Consider the following 27,468-nt stretch of genomic DNA (forward strand, 5'->3'; position numbering starts at 1 on the left):
TGTTATACCCTGTATAAAGGGCTGAACCATATAAATTTAGTTTAACTGGCAGGTAAATTTTAGAAAGTATTTATGATCAGGACAATAATCCAGAATAACCAACACAGGCAGTGGTGAATTCTTCTCATGAAACTAAACTACCCAGCACAACTTCCTGTGAAATACTCACAGAATATATTGGGGTGTCGAATTATATGCTCATATTAGGATTGTAACAACTTTGAAAACAAGTCTGTGGTAAATGTAAAAGTGGGAATAGAGATGGGGTGAAGAAGAGGTAGCAAATATGTGGTCTTACCACCCACTCAAATTTAATTGTCAAGACAATTAGGAAAGATTAATGTTGACAATTCAAGAATGAATTACTTTCCTTACTAGTCCTGGATCTGTGTGTATATGTGAACAAGCTGAATAAAGAAAATACTGATCAATTTGTGTGATAAACATTATTTAATTCTATGGTTCATGTGAGACTTAACTTCTGAGAATGTTGTTACTTACCAAAGTCAATATTTTAAATATATGTTTAGAGAAGAGTGCATCTTTACACCTTTCTAAACAATTTAAGTCAAATGTCTCATATTTCTATATTAAGTTGCTAATCTATAGTGCATTTGTTTTCTAATTCCACAGACTTTGGAAAATAATCTGCAAGTGAAGAATGTGGTAGATTGGGACAGTCATGATGGTTCACATGTGGCTTCCTCAATCAAGGAAATGGTCACAACTCTGAAGAGAAATTTTTCATAGTAGATGTATTCAGACAGATGTAATAAGAATTATAGCAGACATTTAGCCACAGGAAGATTGAAATGATAAAAGGGAGAGTAACACTTATTGAACATACTCCAAGTGATGGACATTTTACGTGGCTTTACTCATAAATTTTAGAGTGTACATAACATTAAGTAAAAAACTAATTAGCACAAGTTTTTAAAAAATTTAAAATGTAAAGAAAAGACATGATGAATGATGAGAGGGGAGGAGAGAGGATGAGAAGGTCAACTTGGAGATTTGAAAAACAAGTTGTTGGCAGAAGTAACTATGGAAATTAAGAACAAGTGAATTCTTAGAAATGATACAGGATATGCTAGGTTCTCTAACTCATATCACAAAACACTGGGTCATTTCAAGGGAAAAGTAGGCAAACAAAGCCATTTGACAGTCTTAGAGATTAGAATTTTAGAGCTATCAACAATATTTACAGTAGAATATTTGCCCAGAATATTTTTAACTTTATTTTGAAAAACAATGTGTAACAGTTCCTTCATACTATAAGTCACAATATTTAATTGTTTTGACTTCTGGTAAAAAGTATCTGATCACTATCAATTCAATAATACTTTATCTTAACCTTTATGTGTTTCAATGTTTACCTTGCCTTGACGTTATTAAGATGGTACCATACATGAAACATTATGCAGAATTATGCTTCGGTTTGAGTTCTGTAATCTCAATGGAGGTCTTACTTCGTTAAAATATAGATATCATAATTGGGCATATTCTAGAACTTAACTAACAATAATACAATGGCTTTGTGTTAGGTTGTTTGTGATTTGTTTGATTTAAATTACTGTTGCTTCTACTTTTGATAATTGTGGTCTAATATGACACACAGACCCTTTTGTTTTCTATTCAGAGATGCTTCTAAAGTATAGTGAATTGCAGAGATTTCCCCACAAGTCTTTTCCTTTGGAGGGTCTGTGCTAATATATATCTTCCTATCTATCCACAGGATTCAAATTCTTTTTCCTCTTATTCATCTTTCTAATCCCTCTTTAAGGACTTTCCCTTTGATATGTGTTTAACTTTCACCAAGTCTGCCTCTGATACCTGTGTTAACTGGATTTTACCTGGAAACAAATAATGGAGGTGGGGGGAGATAATGATCATTCACAGTGTAATTTCCCCAGGCCTGGCCTGTACTCTTGATATATACCATGAGATCAATCATTCCATATTTATGCAATTTGATCTTCTGATAACACTTCATTTTATTGTCTCTGACTACTGCTTTAATCTCCAAGTTTTTTTTTAATTTCTCCAAGGCTTTTTTTTTTTCTGGTCTCTTCTGTAAACTTAGTTTATTTGTTAAATGAATTTCAGTATTTACCTGGCCTTGATCTAGTTGAGGAGGCCTCAAATGAGTATCAAATGCATATTCAGATTTATGCTGAGGTTGAAGTCCAGACAAACTCTTCTGTTCTCTGACATATTAAAAAGACAAAAAAAAAAAAAAAAAAGAGCAGTAGCTTAAATGTTTGTAAATCACTTGTTTGATGAATTTTTTTGACAGTACAGAATGAATGTTTGTGTTTTAAGACTGTAACCAAAAGAAAGCAATGGCAATAGTTACAATTTATTGAATGTTTTCCATGTTTAAGTTATTTTACATAACATTAACTGACTTTATACAACATTTTATTATAAAATACTTTTAAGCATATATCAAAATTGAAAGAATTTTATGGTGAATATGCATATGTCTTCCACATTGATTCCACCATTTTTACTATACTTGTTTTAAATTGTATCTGTTCATCTATTCATCCCTCCCATCCATCCATTTACCCATCTTATTTTTATGCAATTGAAAGTTAATTGTAGACATAAGGATATTTTGAAAAAGTTACATTATCTTCTTTGAATATTTACAAAAAGTCTACAAGTCAATTAAATTTTGCAGATGAGAAACCTGAGGCTGAGAAATTTTTAGAAAATTTCCGTAGGCCACACAGTGATTCATGGGGCATCAATTTGAGCCCCACTCTTCCTGGTTTGATGACCTTTACTTTATCCATTATACTAAGCAATATCCCAGAGTATGTTTGGAGTTACTTTGTCAATTCATGGTTCATGGAATGACAGAAGAAATATTAAAGAGCTCAAATTAAAATGTATTTAATGGAAATAAAACAAGGCAGCTCAATTTTATACTCAACAAGCCTATAAATCAGCCAAAATGTGTGGGCACACTTCTACTACCTGATTTATAATCAAGCTTTCCATTTTGCCTTTGCTTCTTGGTGCACTTTCCCATTAATTATTTCATTTGGATCTCAAAACTACGAGGAAGTAGAATATATACTACCCCTCTTTCTTTTTTTTTTCTTGTATTGTTTTTTTTTTAGATGACAGTAGAATCCATTCTGATATAATTATACAAGCAAGGAATATATCTTATTCTAATTCAATCCCCAGTATTTCTTCTTCTCCTTCCCTCCCCCACCCCTGCTGCCTTCTCTGTACTGATCTTTCTGCCATTTACTCATAGTTATTTTTTAAATTAATTTCTTGTTGACATACACATTGCTGAGATTCACTGTGGTATATTCATGTATGTACATAGGGAAGTTATGTCAGATTCATTCTGCTCTTTCCTTTTCCCATCTCCCTTCCCTTCTCTTCATTCCCCTTTGTCTACTCTACTTTCTATTAAAGAGGAAAATAGCTAAGGGATCCACTCAAAGTCACAGCTAGTCAGTAGAAGAGAGAGATTTAGAATAAAAATAAAGTGTTGTAGAAAACTTTGGCATAGGAAAACTACAAAAAATAGTTTTAAAGTGACTTGTTTACATATATGATTTCTAATTAAAATGATTCTTACCATCTCAGGGGGTTACCAATCTATGTCAAGTGGTGATATGAAATTTTTCACATTAATGTAAACATAAAATTAATTTTATTAACATTAATATTATACACACACGCACCACATGGTACTTTTTTTAAATTTTTTTATTGTAAACAAATGGGATACATGTTGTTTGTCTGTTTGTACATGGGTTAAAGGCATACCATTTGTATAATCATAAATTTACATATGGTAATGTTGTTTGATTCATTCTATTATTTTTACCACATGGTACTTTAAAGAACATGGAATAATGGTGAAAAAGAATTCTGATTTTAAAATGACAAAATGGACAGTTTATCTTATTTCCCTCAGAAACAAATATCTAAGGTTGTTTAAAGTATTGACTTTATTGTAAGTGTCAAGTCTAATCTTAGGAGTATGAGGTTAACAGTAAAAGTCACTTTAAAAAGTAATATTTCAACCTGTTCTTGTAATACATATAAGGTAACTTTACCTTATCATTGGGGAATGGTACTTTAAAGTTGATGCCAATTTGAATTAACTGATAGAAAATTTACGAGATTTTATTCTGTTGGTACTTAACCCTCATATCTCTATTATTCTAAGGCAATGAAAAGTAAAAAAGAAGTGCAGTAAAGGAAATGCAGCAGGGCTTTGCAGGTTTCAAAGCACAGTTTTACTTAATTATATTCCATAGCATAGCATGAACTTTAGGTCTAGTATTCAGATTTATCCCATGACCTTGGCCAAATTTTTTTATCTCTTTGGGTCTCAGTGATTTTATCAGTACTTAATAGCATTATGGAGAGGAATAAATCAATTGTTAGATGTGAAACACTTATAATTCAGTCTGAAACTTATAATAAATCCTCAACAAATGACAGCTGCTCTCAGTATTATTCTCACCCTCTATGTGAAGTGAATAGTCCTTATTATAAATATCACTACATTATAGATAAAGAAATTAAAGCCCAGTGAGGCAAAGAGACTTACCCAAGGCAGAGTCAGATTACAGGCAAATATATTAGATTCCTCTTTCAATTTCTGTCATTGTTGCTGGGATTTGGGGCTAAGTAGAAAGTACTTGCTAAGCAGCCTCCCTTCCCTCACCCCCACACTATTAGGCAGTATGTGTATACACACAAATACTGCCCTGGTGTATGGAAAACATTGAGATAGGACAATTGTTCTGCGAATTACACTAGGTTTTTAGGTTTTTACTAGGGGAAAGGACTTCCCAGTTTTTGCTCTATATCCACATCCTGAACAAAATATTTCTAGTTTGGCAGTGTTAATCTGAATTTGCTGGAATTTAATTAAAATGTTGATGAATATGAGAGAACATACCAGCTACGTACTTGATAAATGATATTAGTTCTTGGTTAATTTGCTGATCGCAGAAGAGATTTCCCATTATTCTCAGTGGTATTTAGAAATATCTTACCGGTTATTATCTATATTCTTCTTTGAATTCTTTTTACAGTAGTGGATTGTCTGGATTGTTACACCAACAATTAAAGCCAATCCTATTCCAGGCAATGTTGCTACTAAAATCAGATCCAGAGTATTCCAGAGTTGGTCACATTTAGCTCCCATGAACCAATAGTTTCCCCACTGACCTCTGAAGTTTAGACATCTAAAGATAATAGAAATAGAAAATTTTACAAATTAGGAAGAAAACAAATTGTCTCCCCTGAATGAATCCATTTCATTGTTATACAACCATGAGGTTTCTCTTTAAGGCTTCAAGAGATTTGTTGTCCCATTTTCCACTTGAGTAAGCATTCTAAAAGTACAGGTTTAAACACATAGAGTCATCATGTTGAAAGCTGTCAGGATTTTCCAACCATTAGCTAATGAAGATGTGGCACTTATTTACAACTAATAAAGGTGTGCATGGTGGGGAGAGTCTCAACCAGAATGGTTTTCTCAAGACTACTTTAAAAAATATTCACATTTTGCCCACTGCTTATACCTATATTCACTTTGGATACTCTAGGTCTATTGGTGCTATGAAAAGTTTTTGAAGCAGCCTAGGCTATCACTTCTGTAATTGCAGGCTGAGTGTGACACCCACCCATTCATATAGAGATGAATACAGGTTTACAGACTAACCTGCCATTCTATAGCAAATGCAAAAAAAATAAATAAATAAATATGAGAAGGTGAGAATAGACTATATGCCAGCAAAATATGACTGCCCCCATTTTTGTCATGACTCCAGATTTTGCTCCTTTATTTCATAGAAATAAATGACTCAGATTTGATCTAGTGTTCTTTTTTTATTAATAAAGGCATGGGGCTCTGCCAAATAAAGTTAATTTGTTCCTCTGGTGCACAGACCAAAAACTGGCATGGTGTATACTCACACAGAAATGTCTATAATTGTAAAGTGGGAGAATATGACTTCACATCCCCACTGGGAGTGACCAATGGAAAAATTTGTTCATGTAGTCTGTTTAGAGAATGTTTCACTATCTCCTGCAGAAGTCTTATGGGATTACCCAGTTGAACAGTAAGTCTCAGTAAGTAAGCTACTCCTAGATTGTGCTGTTCCAAACATTAAGTAGTAATATTGTGGCTGACATGAATGGACTAATTATATGATATTTTATAACCCTACTTGTCTAGAATTATCTAAGAAAACATATATACCAGCTTTAAATCATTAGTCATATACTTTATAAGATTCAATGTTTAATATATAGCTAATTATCATTCATTTAAGGAGATAAACCATACTTTTCAAATATCTTATCCATACACATGAATTTCTTCCAAGAAAAAGACTGAAAAGAATATATTTCTTATTTAGTCTAGGAATGCATCACAAAGAAATTGTCTAATATGCAATAATATGTAACCCATTCAACAGTTATTGACTACTGTGTGCAAAGTAATATTCCAGGCACTTAAAATGAACTAATGAATAAAACAAAAGTACATATCTTCAATTAGTTTACAATAGAGTAGTGAAAGACAAAAAATAAGCGTAATTAGTAAATTACATATAATGTTTAAAATTGAGAATTGTTGTGGAGTAAGGAAAAATAGAACAGTAAGGGGAATCAGCAATATGGGAGGAATGGTATTAGGAGAGATTGTAGTGATATAATAAGGTAGTAAAGAGCAGGCCCCATTTAAAAAGCAACATTTGAACAAAGACTGATGGGAGTAAAGGAGTTACCATATAATATTTGGGGAGAACAGCATTCCAAGCAAAGGGAGTAGAAAGTACAAAGGGTCTGAAGCAGGAGTGAGTCTGCTCAGATGTTTGAGGAACAAGAAAACGAGTGTGGTTGAGCATAGCTAAGTTAGGGGTGTATGATAGAAGTCTGTAAAGCCAAAGAGATAGCTCTTCAGATCACAAAAACTTTACAGACCATTATATACACTTTTGGCTTTCATATTGAATGAAATGAGGAATAATTATAGGGTTTTGAGATGAATTGGTGACATGATCTAGATTGTTTTAAAAGGATCACTATTTTTTTTCTTCAGTGCTGGGTATGGAACTCAGGCCCTTGTAACATGCTAGACAAGATTTTTACCAATGAACTGTATTCCCAGCCCTTTTCATATTATTGTATTTTGAGATAGGGTCTTGTTAAGTTGTCCAGGCTGGCACTGAACATGCAGTCCTCCTGCTTCAGCCTCCTGAGTAACTGGGATTACAGATGTGTGCCACCACCTTCAACAGATAAGTCTCTTTTTTCATTCGTTTTTGATATTTGAGTTGATATTTTTATATTGTTTGAGATAAGAGCTAAATTCATTCTGCATATGAATATTGTTTTTCCAACATCATTTATTCAAGAAACAACTGTTCTTTCTCCAATGTGTGCTCTTGGTACCATTGTTGAAAGTGAATTGATCATGGGTTTATTTCTGGGGTCTCTATTTTTCATTGTTCTAGGGTATGTTTCTGTTTTTCTGTGAGTACCATAATGTTTTGATGGCTATAGCTTTGTAGCATATTTTGAAATCAGGTAGTGTGATACCTCCAGTTTTGTTCTTTTTTGCTCAAGATTGCATTGGTTAGTGTGGTTCCATATGAATTTAGGATTCTTTTTGATATTTCTGGGAGAAATTTCATTGGGATTTTTAATTGAATGTAGACTAGAGGGTAAAAGATCTTTTTCCATGTAGAAACAGGGAGAAAGATCACAAACATATTCAGTAATCTAGGCAAGAAATGATGGTAGCTTTGGTCAGAATGAGAGCAGTGAAGATGAGGATGAGAAATGGTTGATTTCTGGTTATCTTTTTAAAGATCATGAATAGGATTTCCTGAATAACAGCAAATGTCCATGCAAGAAAAGGAGGAATGAAGAATGATTTCGAAGTTTTAGGTGAGAAAGAGCGAAAGTAGAACAGGTTTGTGGTAGTTGTGGGAACTCAGGGTTTTTTTGTACTTGCTTACTTTGAGATGGGTTTTAGATATCCAAATGGAGATAATGAGTAGGAAGCTACATCTCTGAGTCTGGAAGTATTAATTTTCCCAACTGGTTGGTATTTAAACTCCATTTACAACAGGCTCAAAAAATATCAAATATCTGTACACAATGGAGGGAATACAGATGAAGACCAGGGACATAGACATTGCAGCATTAAGTAAGTGTGAAGAATAGAAGAAACCAAAGAAATTAAAAGTAGAGAGTGAAGAAGGAAAAAAAAAGAAAAGGGAATATTTTGGAAGCCAAGTGAAAATTCAAGGGAGAGATCACAATCAACTATGTTAAACACTTCTGAGCATATTTTGAGACAATTCCTATTCTCCTATCCTCAGAACTTTAAATATTTTATCCTATTTAATTCATCAAGCCATCCTTGAAGATATATATATATATATCTTCATATATATATGTATATATATTTATTTATATTTGTTTTCTATCATCAATTTGAAATGAAATTTTATATAAAATATATGTATTTTTAAATGACAGATAAAATTATATTTATCATGTGTATCATGATGTTTTAAAATATACATATATATTGTGGAGTGGTTACATCTAGCTAATTATGATATGTATAACATCAAAAAGTTATTTTCTTGGTGAAAGCACTTAACACCTACTTTCTTGGTATTTTTCAAGAATGCACTGTATCATTATTGACTATATTCACCATGCTGTACAACACATCTCTTGAACTTATTCCTCCTATGGAAGTGTAATGTTGTATCCTTTGACTCACAACTCCGTAAGTAGTTGGCACTTTTATTCTTGTACATCAGTAGATGTGAACATTGGTTGAAGGATATATTAACTGTAGGAACCAAAATTACATATTGGGCATTTGTTTTTACTTTGGCCGATGTTGTTAAGTTGTCTGTCTTAAATATATTTTCAATTTGGCTTTTGTTCTTTCTATATTTGGAACATCTGTGTGTTCATGTGTGCACATGTGCATGTATGTGTGGTGTGATCTGTGTGTTATATCATGGATAGTGGTGGTGGTATATGTGTCTTTGGGAAATTTAAGAAATGCTATAAAGATACTTTCATCATTTAAAATAATGATCATGTCATATAGTTTGATATATTTAACCCTGATTTATTAGTGTCTAACTCTGATTTATAGTGTTAAAACATCCGATTCGAACCATATATTAAATATACTTAGTAATAAAAAAGATCACTTTTCACTATGTAGACTGTATGGGTTCAGCTTGAGGTGACTGCAGCCATCTTGAGACATAACCACCATGATTGCACCAGATTAACTTTAGTTTTCCTACACAGTTTCCCAGTAAACTATAATTAGTCAAAACTGTTAAGAGTGGTATGGTGAATTTTATAACTGAATCCCGACTCCTGGAATGTGTCTGAGCATATTAGCTTAAGATGAACAAAGTGCATTCCTATTGCACTTTGAAGTCACTTTTGCCTAATCCATGCTCATCCTTGTGTCCTAAATTGTGTGAATCCACATGGTCTTGCTGCTGACCAGTTTCATGGTTCTGTCAGTAAGTCCCCTAATGCATTCCACTTTATGCAATTTGAGATTTGTCTTTCTTACTTTCCTCAGTCTCATGTGACCTTGTATCCAGTATTCACATATAAGGACTGGGTTATTTTGGAAGAATTGGCAAGCCAGTAAGGAAAACTATGAAATGGGAAAGGGGATGGAACTCTATTGGGTAGAGAGTATCCCATATGTTAAATGTCTGCAGCATTCTGCATTAGTACAAGGATACCTCAATTGGGTTTGGAGCATCTGTTTGTTCAATGTCCCTTATCTTACTGTGATAAGAAAGGGTAGTTTCTTTCCACTGCAGTGGATGGTCATTATTGTAGGCAGTTCATTTGGCCATCTATGGCCAGCTGGCAGTAAATGAAAAGATAAAGAAATTAGAGGAGTTACAATGTGAAAGAGATATGCACCTCTCTTCCTCTCTCTTAGCCTATAACCTGGCTGAAAAAAAGGAAAAATGAGAAGCCAAATTTGAAACTCCAGCTTGTCACTATGTGTAACTGGAGGGGAAGAACTGGAAGAACAAACAGGTGAGAGATGTTATCTCAAGATCAGAAGGAGATGCAAAGAATTGCAATCCCTGGGAGAAGAAGGGTGAGGAAGAACTGGAGATGGAAGTGAAAGAGAACAGGGAATTCTCCTGCCTGTGAGCCTTTTTTTCCTTTATCATTAATGCAATACAAAGTAAAAGCATAGCATGTGTAGTTGCAGGAGGGGAGTATCCAATTCAAGAAACTATTACTTTTCTGAATAATAATTTTTAAAATAGAATTGCTAGATATTGCAAACATTTTTAAACAATTGCCCTGTGAGCCTCCGACTGCCAAGCTAGTGAGACTCTGTGACACAGGAGGGTATATATGTATTTCTCTGATAGAAAATGAAACTGATAATACAAGAAATACTAGCACTCATTCAGTCCTATGCATCACCTACATAATGCCCACCAGATCCAAATAAATCATTCTCTAATGGATTATATCATCTTACACATTAACAAATGAAGGTCAGAGACCTCCATGGAAAAGCACAGTGGAAGACCAGCGTATTCTTCAGGAATCGGGCTTGTGACAATGTATTTATACACAGGTATTTCAGGGACCAAATAAAGTCATTTTCACAGCTGGATTGAAAAACAAAACAAAACAAAACAAAACAAAAAAAACACCTACATGATGCCAATCAAGAATGTACAGCCCTAAATCACATACAAAAACATATTAGAAAGATAGTGCACCATGACCAAGTTGGGTTCATCCCAAGAATGCAAGTTTGGTTCAATGTATGGAAATCAATAAGCATAATTCACCACATCAATAGACTTTAAGACAAGAATCATATGATCATCTCAATAGATTCAGAAAATGCATTTGACAAAATACAGCACCACTTCATATTCAAAACACTAGATAAAGTAGGGATAGTAGGAACATATCTCAACATTGTAAAAGCTACTTATGCTAAACCCAAGGCCAACATCATTCTAAATGGAGAAAAACTGAAAGCATTTCCTCTAACAACTGGAACAAGGGAAAGATGCTTTCTTTCACCACTTTTATTCAACATCATCATTGCAACTCTAGCCAGAGCAATGAGACAGATGAGAGAAATTAAATGGATACAAAGAGGAAAGAAAACCTCAAACTATCACTATTCGCCAATGAGAAGATTCTTCATTTAGAAGATCCAAAACACTGCGCGAGAAAACTTCTAGAACTAATAAATGAATTCAGCAAAGTAGCAGGATATAAAATCAATACCCATAAAACAAACACATTCCTATATATCAGTGATGGATCCACCAAAACAGAAATTAGGAAAACTACCCCATTTACAACAGACTCAAAAAATATCAAATACTTGGAAATTGATTTAACAAGAGGTGAAAGACCTCTACAATTAAAACTACAGAACACTAAAGAGGTAAATTGAGGAAGACCTTTGAAGATGGAAAGATCTCCCATGCTCTTGGATAGGCAGAATTAATATTGTCAAAATGGTTATACTATCAAAACTGTTATACAGATTTAATGTCATTCTTATTAAAATCCCAATGAAATTCTTTGTATAACTAGAAAAAGCAAACATGAAATTCATTTGGAAAACTAAGAGACCCAGAATAGCCAAAGCAATCCTTAGCAAGAAGAATGAAGCAGAAGGCATCACAATTCTACACCTTAAACTATACTACAGAGTCATAGTAACAAAAATGGCATGGTATTCGTACCAAAACCAATAGGTAGACCAATGGTACAGAATAGAAGACACAGATACAAACCCACATGAATACACTTATTGCATACTAGAAAAAGGCACCAAAAACTTTCATTGGAGAAAAGGTAGCCTCTTCAACAAATAGTGCTGGAAATATTGGAAATACATATGAAGCAAAATTAAATTAAACCCCTATTTCTTACCCTTCATGAAACTCAACTCAAAGTGGATCAAAGATTTAGACACTAGAATAGAGACCCTAATAGAAGAAAAAGTAAGCTCAAATCTTCATCATGTTGGCTTAGGAACTGACTTCCTTAACAAGACTCCCAAAGCACAAGAAGTAAAATCAAGAATCGATAAATGGGAAGGATTCAAACTAAAAAGCTTCTTCCCAGCAAAGGAAACAATAACATTAAGAGAGAGCCTACAGAATTGGAGAAAACATTTACCAAATGTACCTGAGCATTAATCTCCAGGACATATAAAGAGCTCAAAAAACAACACCAAAAATAAAAAATAATCCACTCAATAAATGGGCTAAGGAACTGAGCAGACACTTCACAGAAGAAGAAATACAATTGATCAACAAATATATGAAAAAATCATCATCATCTCTAGTGATTAGAGAAATGCAAATCAAAACTACACTGAGATTCCATCTCATGCCAGTCAACATGACAATCTTCAAGAATACAAGAAACAATAAATGTTGATGAGGGTATAGGGAAAAAGGTACACTCATACATTGCTGGTAGGACTGCAAATTGTTGCAACCACTGTGGAAAGAAGTACAGGGATTCCTCAGAAAACTTGAAATGGAACCACAATTTGACCCAGTTAGACCACTCCTTGGTTTATGCCCAAAGAACTTACACATACTACAGTGATGCAGCCATATTGATGTTTATAGCAGATCAATTCACAATAGCTAAACTTTGGAACCAACAAAGGTGCCCTTCAACAGATGAATGGATAAAGAAAATGTGGTACATATACACAATGGAATATTACTCAGCCTTAAAGATGAATGAAATTATGGAATTTACTGGTAAATGGATAGAGCTGGAGAATATCAAGTTAAGCAAAATAAGACAATCCCAAAAAACCAAAGACCAAATGTTTTCTCTGACATGTGGATGCTAATGCACAATAAGAGAGGGACCTAGGGAAGAACAGAGGTACTTTTGATTAGGCAGAGGGGAGTGAAATAAGGGGCAGGGTGTAAGGGGGTAGGAAGGATAGTAGAATGAATTGAACATTAATACCCTATGTGCATATATGAGTATACAACTGGTATGAACCCTACATCATGTACAACCAGAAGAATTAGAAGTTATACTCCATTTTTATATGATGTATCAGAATGCATCCTACTGGCATATATAAATAATTAGAACAAATAAAAAAGAATGTACAGCCCTTTCTTCTCCCTTGTTAGCCTGATTGTTGGGCAGGATGCTTATAATGTGGATGAGTGTATTACCAACCTGGGAGAGACTGAATGTAGCTGGGTTGGGGTGCGATTTGTCACAAAGAATGATAGGAAAAAAGGGACAAATACAAATAGGAAAGAAAAGAAATGTGGGACCATTTAAGAAGACAGCAGATGCAGTATCATTTTCTTTATGCTTGTATCTCCAGAGAAAAATATGATAAACTACTTAGTACAGTCTTGGTAGTGTACTAGAAAAAAAATTTACATTGGAAAAGCAGTTCTAATCTTCTCCCTGTGCTTCCAAAAAGGGGAAGAACTCTCATGATTTGGCATTGCTGGTTACTCTGGATACATTACCCCACTCTCAGAGATCATGGGTGGAGTAAAGGTCACCCCAGTGTGAGAGCTATAGGGGTTGACCAGAGGCCTCACATGGAACTCATTATCTGCTTTTCCTCCAAGAATAAGGAGAATACAATTGTTCCATATTTGGTACTATTCTCCCTAGCGCCTGATGATACTCTAGGGAGAGATATTTTATTGGGAAAGACATTACTAAACTTCGTGGGGGAGTTTAGATTCAAAGTTTGGGTGGCAAATGGAGTGTTGAAGAGGGAAGCAAAAAGGGGCCTTGTTAGTGTTCCTGTTCCTAAGAGGGTGGTAAATACTCAGCAGTAAAAGCTGCCAGGTGGACATGTCAAGATTAGAGAGACCATAAAATAATTAAGAGTAGGTTAGGATTTTCTGGCATGCACATAGTGACTCTAATATCCCTGTCTGAACAGTGAAAAAGCCAGATACAACTTGGAGAATGACTGGATGACAGGGAGCTAAATAAGTTTTTACCTACTATTTACGCTGTGTTGCTTAACATTATCTAGGTACTGAACAATATCACAGCCTCCCCTGGCTCTATGCATGCTGTTCTGTGTTTATTTAATGCTCTTTTCAGTATTCCTTTAAAACTGCTGTCATAAAATCAGTTCTCTTTCACTTGGAAGAAAAGGCAATGGAAATTCCCTACTGTTGTGATTTGGTTCTATATAATGAGGATGTCATATGTCATGATTTGGATGTGAGGTGTCCTCCAAAAGATCATGTATGAGACAATGCAAGAAAGTAAAATGATTCAGTTGTAAGAGCCTTACCCCAAACAGTGAATTAATCCCAAGATAGGAATTTGCTGAGTGATAACTGAAGGCAGGAAAGGTGTGGTTATTAAATGTGGGTCACTGGGGGTGTGACTTTGGGGTATATATTTTGTATCAGGTGAGTGGAAGCTCCTTCTCTCTTTCTGCTTTCTGATTGTCATGTCTTGAGCCAGTTTCCTCCACCACACTTTTCCATCATGATATTCTATCTCATCTCAAACCCCAAGGAATAGAGCAGGCTCTCTATGGACTGAGATCTCTGAAACCATGAGCCCCTAAATAAACTTTTCCTCCTCAACTTGTCAGGTCTTTCTGTTCACAGTAGTAAAAAAAGCTGACTAAAACAGAAATTGGTACCAAGAATTGGGGTCACTGCTGTGACAAACCTGACCAAATGGTTTAGAAATTTGGGGAGCTTTTTGGAATTTGTGAGAGGAATTTTGGAAAGTATACAGATGAAAGCTTGAAGAGCTTCAGATTGTTGTAAGTGGAACTTAGTAGGTGATTCTAGTGGTTGCTCAGAAGATGAGAATACTAATAGAATTGTGGACATTAAAGACAGGACTCATGACATTTCAGAGGAAAAGGAGTATGCTATCGGTAATTGAAAGAGGCTATTCATGTTGTGTTCTGGCTAAAAAGTTATCTATGTTCTGCCCTTTTCCTGAGACTTTTTAAAGGCTGATTTAAAAAATGATAGACCTCTTAATCCAGCAGAAGAAATTTCTAAGTAGCACAGTATGTAGGCAGTGGCATGGATATTGCTAGTGACTTAGCCAAGTTTATTATGATGTTCAGGAGCAGAATGAAGAGCAGAAATATTTGAAAAACTTGGACTTGAAAGGTAGGAGTAAAACTGGGGCTAAGGGAGTTGTGGTTGTTAAAGACATTACTGCCACTAAACTAATGCTAAAGACTTTGCCCAGAGAAAATAAGAAAGGTGGCTTGAGGGTGTCTCAAGAATCCTCAAGAACACACCCATCTCAGGCTCAAGAAAGTAAAGGTAAAATTCTCTTGAGAAGGGCTGGAGACATAGCTCAGTTGGTAGAGTGCTTGCCTTGCAAGCATGAGGTCCTGGGTTCAATCCCCAGCACCACAAAAAAAAAATTATCTTGAGAAGAGACCAGTGGGTAAGAGACCAGTGGGTCACACTGCTTGCACAGGATGGCCTAGGAAGTTGTTTCACCAAGCTCAGCTACCCACACTCAGAGGCTACTACAGCCACAGTTCCTGAAGGCCTGGCTACTACTTAAATTGGCAGCAGACCTTAGTAGCAACCACAGTGCTGATTCTGCAGGATTGCTGATTGCTGGAGTTAGGGGGTCATGGAGGTTTCCACAGAGAATTCAGAGGAAGGCTTGAGAAGCCAGGCAAAATGCAGTAGTGTCAGAATTTCTGCAGGCAACCCCTGATAGGGAGATGAGTGGAGATATGAAGAGGAAACTGAAGCTATAGTGGAAATCATCAAGATTAAGAAAGTGAAGTACAGTGCAACATCTGCCAAAGAAAGTAGCAGAAATCAAGCAGAGACAAGACAACAGAAAGGCCATGTGGGCTGAAACCAGCAAAGCCATAAGGGCAGAGCTACACAAGCCCTTTGGAAAGAACATTAGGTTGCCTAGTGAAGCCAGAATCGAGGACCAGCAATTATTGTAGAATAGGGAATATGGTTGAATTCAGGAATGGAGGCTATCTGAATCTGGGAAGTTGGAGACCACCCCTGGGAGATTGGAATGTCAGTGTCTCCAGAGCCCTTTTGATCACTAAGGTTATCTGCCTATACTACCCCTCCCAAAAGGTTGCAGGCAGGGAATTGCTAAATAGTGCCCCCTGGGCCCCTACCTGCCTGAATGGCTCCATTTGGCCCTCCCCCACTGCCCATCTGCTTTCACCTTTTTGCCATCTCACTGGCATCTCTTGGGCCTAGTCACATAGGTAGGAAGAAGAGGGATAAGTGGGGAGAGAGCAGGAGAACAAAGAAGACTCCAATCTATAAAAGGTGCAGGGCTCTCTCACTTCTTGGAATTCCAGAACACCAGCTATGGCCCCCTTCTCCCTCCCAGGAGAAGTCTGTGCTACTAACTTTAAATAAAACCTGCTTCATATACTTGCCTTAGCATGCTTCTCTGTTGTTATACTTTAACATACGAAGAAGCAGAACTCGTCACTGATAAATGGCAATATCATTAGTGCTCCAGATGCTGGACATGGAACTACAGAAATTGCTTGTTCAACTGGATTTTGGTCTTGCTTTGGTCCCATCCCTTCTTTCTATGCCCTTATATCTCCTTCTGGAATGGAAATGTTTACTATGTGCCTTTATGTATAGGGTATATGTAACTTACTTTTGATTTTTACAGGGCTCACACTGAGAGTTTACCTTGAATCTCAGTGGAGTCTTTGGATTTTGACTTTTGGAAAATCTTGGAACTGTTACTACTACAGGGACTCTTGGAAATAAAGTAAATGTATTTGGCATTGAGATGGTTATGAGCTTTTGGGGACCACGGGTGCAATGTTATGGTTTAGATATGAGGTATACCCCAAAAGCTCATATGTGAGACAATTAAAGAAAACTTAGAGGTGAAATGATTGGGTTGAGAGAACCTTAACACAATCAGTGAATTAATTCCCTCATTGGAATTAACTGAGTGGTAACTGAAGGCTGATAGGGTATGACTAGAAGAGGTTGGTCAATGAGATCATGACTTTGCGGTATATATTTTGTATTAGGTTAGTAGAGTCTCTCTCTCTCTCTCTCTCTCTCTCTCTCTCTCTCTCTCTCTCTCTCTCTCTTTCTCTCTCTCTGCTTCCTGATTGTCATGTCTTAAGCTACTTTCCTCCACCACATTCTTCTGCCATAACGCTCTGCCTCATCTAGGACCCCAAGGAAGGAAGCCCTATCTATGGACCTCTGAAACCATAAGCCCCCCAAAAAAGACTTTTCTTCCTCTAATTATTCTTGCCAGCTCTTTTTGGTTGCAGTGGTGAAAAAGCTGACTAAAATATCATGATAAGTGATGAAGGTTATATTCTGTCACAGGACACAGTAGAATGTGTACTTATGTATGTCAGAGAAATTAGGCTGTCAGTCTCAAGATTTAAGGGCCTGGACCATCCATTCAGTTCGTAGGGTTGGTGGTCTAGTGAGGTAAGACCAATTTTACTACAAGCATCATGGCAGATTAAGTGCAAACTCTCCCCATTCCCTGACAAAGACATATGGGTTTTTGTTGGACTCCTAGATTATTGGCAGACTTTCATTCCTCACCTCTCTCAATGGCTACACCTAGAAAAGTTTTTGACAGCCTAGGCACTAACTCTGTGCACCCCTTTACCAAGTGTGCCAATATAGTTAGATGTCACTTATATAGCAGATGGTATGAGTTGGGCTCTCTGGCAAGGACAAGATAGATAAAAGCTACCACTAGGTTTTTGGTCACATCTCTGGAAAGGAGTTGAAACTAGATGTACTCCTTTAAAAATGGCAGTTTCTAGCAGTGCACAATGCCAGATGGAGCCACTGACCAACACTTTACTGGTTATAGAGCAAACTGACCTAACTATAGAGGGATGCGTGGATGGCCTACATTACTAACTTAAATTTACTATAGTGCCAGATTCCTACTTTAAATAATGGCATGCATATTCACAACAAAGCAGAGCACCATCCAATAGTATATCGACTCTTGAACTATAGATGGTGTTGGGTCTGATTACTTATAAAACTGCTGAAGTACCCCACGTGGTCATCATAGTGCCTATGATCTCACAAATGAAAGAGGGTTTGAACTCCATAACTGAAAATGTGTGGTATACATTTGGGTCCAGCAGGGAAAACTCAATTTTCTGGATTCCTGCTGCAGTAATCCTGACACTAATACTATCTGGTTTGAGATGGAACAAAACATGAACAACAAATGGGCAGAACTATTTGTGGTATGCCTGGTAGTAACATATAGACATGCCCACTGGTTATTTGTGCTGACAATTTGGCAGTGTACCAAGACCTTACATTGTGGATTGCACAACGGCAAGTGAAACAATGGTCTACTGGCCTTATGTAAGCATTTCTTACCATATTGCTATATAAAAGGTCTTGATAATGAAGTGTAATATGAAGGTACCTGCCCCAGATTGACAGTGGCCAGAGCACCCATTTCACAGGATATGGTGTCCATAATTAGGCCCAAAAATATATGTGAGGGTACTTTATCTGCCAAATAACCCTAAGGCAGCAGTGTTGGAAAGAGAGAATAGCTTATTAAAGCAAAATATATGGGCCCTAGTAGGCAAATCCCACCTTTGCCAACTGTACTGAAATCCTTGAAAAACTGTTAATAAATTTAAATACCCATACAGCTGGCATGCCTGCCACTTATGAGCACCTGGAGGCTCAGTCTCCCACTCCAAAGATCTATGTTCAATCTCTACATCCACATGTAATACTTCCAGTGTTGATACACTGAAGAAAGTGCTGGTGTTTCAAACACAGGAAGTATTAAACCCAGGGGAGGGGATAATTCAGTGGCTTTTTCTCCTTGGATATGTTGGATATTTCTGGCTACAGTGTGTGAAGATTCTGGCCCTCCTAATTTTATCCCCATTGGTCCTGTTGGACTCTGGACCTGTGGTCATGGGCTTATGCTTTTAGTGGGCTAAAAAAAATAGCTCAGGGCACTACACTTGGCCTCCTTCTCTGGCATGCCCTTTTGTCATTCATTTTAGGAATCACTCATGGACTCAGACTGTTGGCCAACATGTGTTGTTAGTTCCACCCCATCAATGCCCAGATGCAGCTCCTGTGTTGTCTAATACAGATGATGCCACCAGTATTGTCTTGCTGGGTGGCACAAATTTATCTTTAGAAATCCCTATGAAACATGTTTTTCCATCTATAGCTACAATTTTGCTATTTTCACTGTTTTCCCTAGAAACTATGGAACCTAAGTTAATGCCTTTTCTGATTTTGTACCTTCTCTAGGAGAGATAGCATGTGGTTGGCTCCTTGAGATACTGCTGAGAAAATTAATTATTTTCATTTGCATAATTGTTCTCTTATTTGGTGCAAGTGCCTCTACTGTTTCCGTGAATTCTACTTACAAGTTAGATAAATGACCTCAGAACACACCACCTACAAAATACTAACACCCTTCACAGGCTTAGGGCACATTGAGGAAGAGGGGGACATGGGGGATTGTAAAGCTGGTTTCAAGGAATGCAATGTAGGGATTCAATTTGACAAGACTCAGCCATCTTGATAATTACTATGATTTCACCAAAGTAGCCCTAATCAGTTATTTCTGCATATTGTCCCAGAAAACTGTAAACATGTAAAACTGTTAGAATTGTATGGAAAGTTTTACAACTGAACCATGACTCCAATAAAGTGCCTGACTATTGTATACTAGCTTAAGATGAACCAGGTATATTCCAGTTAAGATGAAGTCACCTTTGTCCTAACCAAATGTATCCCCTTCCTTCTAATCCAAATTGTGGTGAGCCAACTGATCTTACTTCCATCCAGGTCTATGCTTCTGTCAGTAAGTTCCTCAGAAAATTTCAATCTGAGCAATTCTAGATCTGCCTGCCTCTCTTTTAGTCTCCTGGCACTTTGGAGCTGATCTACACCCATAAGAACTGTGTTGTTCTAGAACATAAACATCCATAGAAAGTAACAGTTGCATATGTATAGAGGCACTTTAACACCAGAACAAGTATTTTGCACATTGAGATTTGCCAATAAAATAAATTGAAGTAATTTGTTTGAAACAACTTGGTGGAGAAAAACTTTAAAATAAGCATAATGTTAATATTATACAGAAATTAATAAATATAAAGACTTTTTAAAACAAGGAAAATAATCATAATAAAAATTAGGAAGAGTTGGTCATGGTGGCACACACCTGTAATCCCAGTGACTTGGAAGGTGGAGGCAGGGGGATTGCAAGTTCTAGACCAGCCTCACATCACAGTACCAGACGACAAAATATACTACAGATCCATAGTAACAAAACCAGCATGGTATTGACACCAGAACAGGCATGAAGACCAATGGAATAGAAGACACAGAGACAAACTCATAAAAATATAGTTACCTCATACTAGACAAAGGATCCAAAAACATACATTGGAGAAAAGATAATCTTTAAAAAAATGGCGCTGAGAAAACTGGAAATTCATAGATAGTAGATTGAAATTTAACTCTTATCTTGCACAAAACTCAACTCAAAGTGTATCAAGGACCTAGGAATTAGACTGGAAACCCTGTATCTACTAGAAGAAAATACATGCCCAACACCCCAACTTATCAGCTCAGGAAATGACTTCATTAACAAGACTCCTAAAGCATAGGAAGTAAAACACAAAGTCAATGAATGTGATGGCAGCAAATTATAAAGTTTCTTTATATCAAAAGAAACAGTCAAGAGCATGAAGAAAGAACCTAGAAATGGGAGAAATTGGAACAGAATTAGAACAGAAACTATGCAACTCCTAGAAGAAAACATAGGGTCAAAATTCCAGCACATAGGCATAGGCAATGACTTTCTTAATAAGAGCCCTAAAGCTCAGTAAACAATGCTAAGTGTTAGTAATAGGTATAGCATCAATTAAAACATTTCTGTAAATCAAAGGAAACAATTAGGAATATGAAATGAGAACCTACAGAGTGAGAGAAAATATTTGCTCACTACTCTTCTGACAGAGGATTAATAACTAGATATATAAAGAACTCAAAAAACTTTACACCAAAAAAATCACATAACCCAATTAATACATAGGCAAATGAATTAAACAGACCTTTCTCAAGAGAAGAACTATAAATGGCAAGAAATATATAGAAAAATGGTCAACATCATTAGCAATAGGAAATACAAACAAAACTGAACTACAATTTCATCTCATATAGTCAGAATGGCAGTCATCAAGAATACAAACAATAATAAGTACTAGAGAGGATGTAGGGAAAAAATGAACACTTTTACACTGTTGGTGAGATTGTAAATTAGTACAACCACTATGGAAATCAGTATGGAGGTTCCTCAAATGACTAGCCATGGAAACACCATATGACCCAGCTATAACATTCCTTTTTATTTATCCTAAAGAATTAAAATCATCATACTACAGTGATGGAGCTGCATCAATGTTTATAGCAGCACAGTTTACGATAGCTAAGCTATGGAACCAACCTAGGTGCCCTTCAACAGATGAATGGATAAACAAAAAGTGGTATATATACACAATGGAATATTACTCAGCCATTAAAAGACTTTATGGCATTTGCAGGTAAATGGATGGAGTTGGACAATATTATGCTAAGTGAAATAAGGCATTCCCAAAAAGAGAAAGGTCGATTGCTTTCTCTGATAGTGGAAGCTAACATACAATGGGGGGGGGGCAAGAAAGAATAGAAGTTCAAAGGAGTAGACAAAAGCGAATGAAGGGAAGAGAGGAAAGATGAGATAAGGAAGGACTGTGGAATGTATCCGACATAACATTCCTATGTATGTATATGAATATACCACAGTGAATTTCACCATTGTGTTCACCCACAAGAAATTAACAAAATAACTATGGATAAATGGCAGAAAGATCAGTATAGTGAAGGGAGTAATGGGGAAAGGGATGTTCTGGGGATTGAATAAAACAAGATATATTCCAAACATTTATAATTATGTCAAAATGGATTGTACTGTAATGAAAAACCAAAAAGGATAAAAGAAAGAAAGAAAACAAACCTAAACTCAGCAATTTAGCGAGGCTTTAAGAAAATTAGTGGGACTCTGTCTCAAAATAAGAAATAACAGAAGGGCTGGGGATGTAATTCACTAGTAAAGTGCCTCTGGGTTCAACCACCAGTATTGAAAAAAAAATAGGAAGACAGGTAAAGGGTAATTGGCTATTAGTGAAAAGGTTGATTAGCTGCCTCCAGAATTCCTCCAAATATGACTTTATGAAATAGTACCAAATTATCATTTCCTTTTTTTCTTTTCTTTCTTTCCTTCTTTCTTTCTTTTCTTTCTTTCTTTCTTTCTTTCTTTCTTTCTTTCTTTCTTTCTTTCTTTCTTTCTTTCTTCTTTTATAAAGAAAGAGAGAAAGGGAACAAAGGAAAGGAAATTTCATCAAAATGGGAGAAAGATCAGTAGAGTAGACAAAGGAGATTGAGGAGGAGGAAGAAGGAACCAGAAAACGGAGGAACAGTGGAATGAATCTGATCAAACTTTTGTATGTGCATGCATGTATGTGGCAAATTGGATCCCAGCCTGGGGTGTATCCACAAGACACTGTTATAGTTTGGGTATGAGGTGTACCCCAATTGATCATGTGTGAGACAATGCAATAGGATTTAGAGGAGCAATGATTGGGCTATGAGTGTTTACCCAATCAGGGTGAATGAATCTCCTGATGGGATTAACTGAGTGGTAACTGAAGGCAGATAGGGTGTGGCTGGAGGAAGCTGGTCATTGGAGGTGTGACTTTGGGGTATATATTTTGCATCTAGTGACTGGAGTCTCTTTCTCTGCTTTCTGATCATCCTGTGAGCTACTTCCCTCCACCACATTCTTCTGCCATGATGTTCTGCCTCACCTTGAGCCCCCAAGGAATAGAGCCAGCTGTCTATGGACCAAGATTGCTGAAATCATGAGACCTCAAATAAACTTGTCCTCCTGTATAATTGTTCTGGTTAGGTCTTTCAGTCACAGAAGTAAAAAATGCTGACTGAATCAAACATTAATTTTTAAAAATGTAAATTATAAAGGGATTGAAGAGGGATCAGTGGAGTGGAGGGAAGAAGGATGGAGAGTGTTGGGGACTGAATTGGAGTGGTCTGTGTTCCATGCTTTTGTGATTATGTCAGGGTGTATCCTGGTGCTGTATATAACTAAAAAGAATAAATAAGTAAAATGAAATTGACGTATATGGGTCTGTATTGTTGAATTACTTCTCACTTCTTGGATGTAATTTTGTAACCTGGTTTTAATCCCTACCTTGATCTTAGAACAATATTCTAAAGGTTATCACCAACAACTTCTGGATGCTAAATCCAGGGATGTTTTTATTCTTTTGAGAAACAGATTCACTATTTTACCCAGGATGGTGGTGAATTCATGGGTTCAAATGATCCTTCTGCCTCAGCTTCCCACATAGGGCTTCAGGCATGGTACCATCATACCCAGCTTCAGTGGTATTTTAAAAATAATTTTCATCCTCTTCAATATGCTTCCAGTACTTTGCACTTCTGAGCAACAACTCCCAGAGTTGATTAATGCAATAAACTCTTACAGAGTATATTTTGTATGCCAGATGTTGTGCTAGATGCTGGAGATAAATAAGACTAAATTCTTATTGTGGTTCACTCAAAGAGGAAACATATCCTACATTCAAAAACATTGTAGTAGAATTGCTATTTTAACAATATGACAGATCTTAGTTGTAAAGGCCAAGTTAGAATTTGTCAAGGGAAGAAAGGGTGTTTCAGGAGGGGAAAGGAAAAGAAAATGTAATAGAAAGAAGTTGTATATGCAAACATTCAAAGATGAGAGGGGAAACAGTGCATTTGAGGAACTGAAAATACTGTCACACAGTATATATAGTGAGTGGTGTACAAACTATTTTTATTTTACCAAACATAAAATTATCTCAAGTCACCATGTCTTTGCTTATACATGTGTATGCTACTGTAAATTTTCAAAATTCAGTTCAAAAGATATAGATGCTGAAAAACTTCTCATATATCTTTTCTTTCTCACAAATGTACTTTTTCTTATTCTTATGCTATATTTTTCCTAAGTCTTTCATATTTGACATATCTACTCTCATTTATGTGGTTATAAAAATAAAATATCTACAAAAATTTTAAAAGAAAAATTATTTATGGCTCAAAGAACACATTTGTTATAAAAAATGAAACTAAAAACAAAGAAGGGTCATCACAGAGCCTTTAAAATATATATTAATTTACAAAAAATTCATTCATATATCACATGTCTGGATTATAGCTATTACATAAAATGATTCACACTCAAATTCTACTTTGTTAGAACTATAAGCCATTTATTTATTAATACTTGTAACTGAGCTGTAAAAAAGTCTATAGAAATCAGTTTTGAATGTTGCTAATCTCAAAGTTAATACAAATCATCTGTTTCAATTATTAAAATTTTAGTATATTATTTTTAAATAGCAGGTTAATATAATTTAGGAAGACCAGAACAGTTGTGCCACATGTGTAGGAGCCATTACTGAATAAAATATAATTTTAAAGGAACCATTACATCATTAAATATTGCAAACAAAAATAGAATGAATTTTTTTTACAATACATTAGGTTTTCTCTGCTTTTATAGCATATACAACACTTACTTGCAAAAAGGCTCTCCATCCTTGCATGCACAAACAATATTCTCTGGACAGAAATCTGTTATATTTCCTGGACAATCATCAAAGTCAGTCACAGATGTACAGTTGGCTGTAAATAACAAAGTTCAAAACTCCCTCAAAAGTACAGAACAAATTTGAATACTGCATATGTGAAAAGTTCTGCATGTTAGAAAAACTGTTAATCATGAAATGATCAAATTATGTTATGTGCATTACAGATATGCCACAATGAAACCCACTATTCTGTGTAATTGTTATGCACCCCTAAAAATTTTAAAAAGAAAATAACTGTGGTATTTTGAGAATGTTTAAATATCATACTATCATGCACTAGGCTTCAGAAATTAAGATAAATATCCAAACAAATTTTCTATTACTTTGTAATTGATGATTTTTATATAATGGCTTTAAAAAAGGAATACATAATATTATTGTCAAATGACATCTAATATTTGAAACAAAACTCCCTCAACAAGAAGGAGTTGTTGAATAGAAGTTATTTGGGGCTAAATTTGTGTACTGTCTTCTGGCTAAGGAAAAACAAGGTGATATAGCCAAAGATAGAGTCAATATAGTACTGTTGTTCTAGTACAATTCCATTTTATGCCCATTACCCTGGAATAAATTTATTAATGACGCTCCCTTCACTCCCAAGTGCACTCATTTAGACGGGTAAATTTAAAGTCACAATAGTGGCAGGTCACTGGGATAACAGGCACTTCAATCTTAATGATTTTTTATATTTCTGGGGCTAATATGGAGAGTCATTTTGCCAATGACATGACCACTGTATCCCTCCCCAGTCTGACCTGAGAAAAAGTTTTTTACACTCTGAGAATTGATGAGTAGAAAAGTTTTCTATGATTCAAAGGACCCATAAGCATGCACAGAAACTATAATTCCAAGAAAAGCTGAAATATTTTGAGACTCTGCCAGTCTAAATATAAAGAAAAGATTTTATAGAGTGAGATTTCAGATTGTTGGAATCCCAGGCTCCTGAATATCTGTATATCTGTTTGGCATTGGAGGTGTCAAGGCAAGAAGGAGAAATGTCTATGATAAGATCAGGCTTATAGAACCTAAAAGGAAGCCATTTTCCCTTAGCAGATCATATTTTTCCTAATGTACAAGTGACAGACTGATTTTCCTATATAAACATATTGCCAAAAGAAACAAAACATAATGGAATTTGTAAGCGAAAACACAAAACTGTACATTAAAAGTTTCTCATTTTCTAATATGGAAGCAATATCCACTGACCAAAGGTTTATTTGGTTATGCTACCCAACATTACAAAGGGTCAAATGGTGTTGCTTAGAAAATTTTAAGATAAATCTGTTTTTTTTTTAATTTTTAAATAATTTTTTTAGTTGTAGATGGACACAATACCTTTATTTTATTTATTTATTTTTACATGGTGCTGAGGATTAAACCCAGTGCCTCACACATGCTAGGTAAGTACTCTACCACTGAGCTATAACCCCAGCCCAAAATATCTGTTTTCAATGGACAGCATTTAGAGAAAGAATTAGACTTCTGGACTTGGCAAATATTTTAGGATCTTTTTTTATAGATGGATGATTATATCATGTATTTCTTTGGCTATCTCTTTTTATAAGGATTCATATAATTTTGATGCTATCAAGTAAGTACATGTTTCTAATGAACATATTTCATATTAAAATTTTTGTGAAAAATAAAAAACTTTATAGATTCTGAGAAACAAAGTGCTTGAATGCAAGTAGCTGAAAATAATCATTAATGTTGGCATAAATAAAAATTTTAGTTAGTAGTCCATAGAACTTTTCATATTTCATGTTCATTTCAGAGATCAGAAATAAACATGTTAGATTCAAGAGAAAATTACGGAAAGCCTCTAAAAATAAACTTTATAAAAAGGCAGATACATTTAAGTTTGCTATTTTTTTTTAGCAACAGAAACTTTGCTTATCTTATCCAGTTATTTAGACTTGCATAAGACCACAGTATTGCTTCCCTGTCTAATGAGAATCTACTTAATTTTTATATTTTCAATCTACAGAAATAAAGCAATTAAAAATTTCTTACGTTGTGCACAATGTACAGTCAGAAAACAGCAGGAGATGAACAAACTTCTTGTAAGTATAAACATGCAATCCACCATTGTGTGAGGAAGGTAGAAATCTAAGTAGTTCTGACAACTGCACTTTAAAACTACTGCAATTATTAGAGGCAGCTGGTGAACTGAGATTGTGAATAGTTTATATAAGAGATAAGTAAGATGGATTTTGAACTTTTTCCTTTGTATAAATTACTAGTTAACTTTTTTGGTCATATACTTGTTATTTCCCCATATGTACACTTCCCACAAACAGAACATGCAAGATTTATCTATGAATCATATAATGCTGGAGTTTAGTCATAGCTGTTTGTACTTTCTTTAACTATTTATCTTTGTACCATGCTTCATAATGTTTTATTATTTGTCAAGGAAAAAAGAAGTCATTTGTTGAAATATATTGCTACAAATAGTTTTCAACCCTGTTCAAAATTAGAGATCTCTAACCTTATAGTAACTCATATGGCTAAGAATCTCAGGACATCATTGGGTATCATTAGCAAGGAAAATAAAGTAACAATAAGAAAAAAAAAGAAGTGGAAGATGGCAGAAAGAGAAAAACAAAAGTAAGGAGAGCTGCCAGAAAGAGAAAATAAAGAGA

General features: G+C 35.4%; 1 protein-coding gene across 1 annotated transcript in view; it reads right to left on the minus strand.

Moving 5' to 3' along the window:
- Nucleotides 1–26,912, minus strand: part of LOC306650783 (uncharacterized protein) — a gene marked incomplete at its 5' end in the record, with an annotated part of 104,559 nt that extends 77,647 nt beyond the window's left edge. Inside the window, 4 exons of the mRNA XM_079123093.1 lie at nucleotides 2,114–2,207; nucleotides 5,043–5,234; nucleotides 24,752–24,857; nucleotides 26,837–26,912. Coding sequence (XP_078979219.1) covers nucleotides 2,114–2,207; nucleotides 5,043–5,234; nucleotides 24,752–24,857; nucleotides 26,837–26,912 — 468 coding nt within the window. The remainder of the gene's footprint in view (nucleotides 1–2,113; nucleotides 2,208–5,042; nucleotides 5,235–24,751; nucleotides 24,858–26,836) is intronic.
- Between the last annotated feature and the right edge of the window lie 556 nt (nucleotides 26,913–27,468).

Source organism: Sciurus vulgaris, assembly GCF_902686455.1.
Source record: "Sciurus vulgaris genome assembly, chromosome: X".
Lineage (NCBI taxonomy): Eukaryota > Metazoa > Chordata > Mammalia > Rodentia > Sciuridae > Sciurus > Sciurus vulgaris.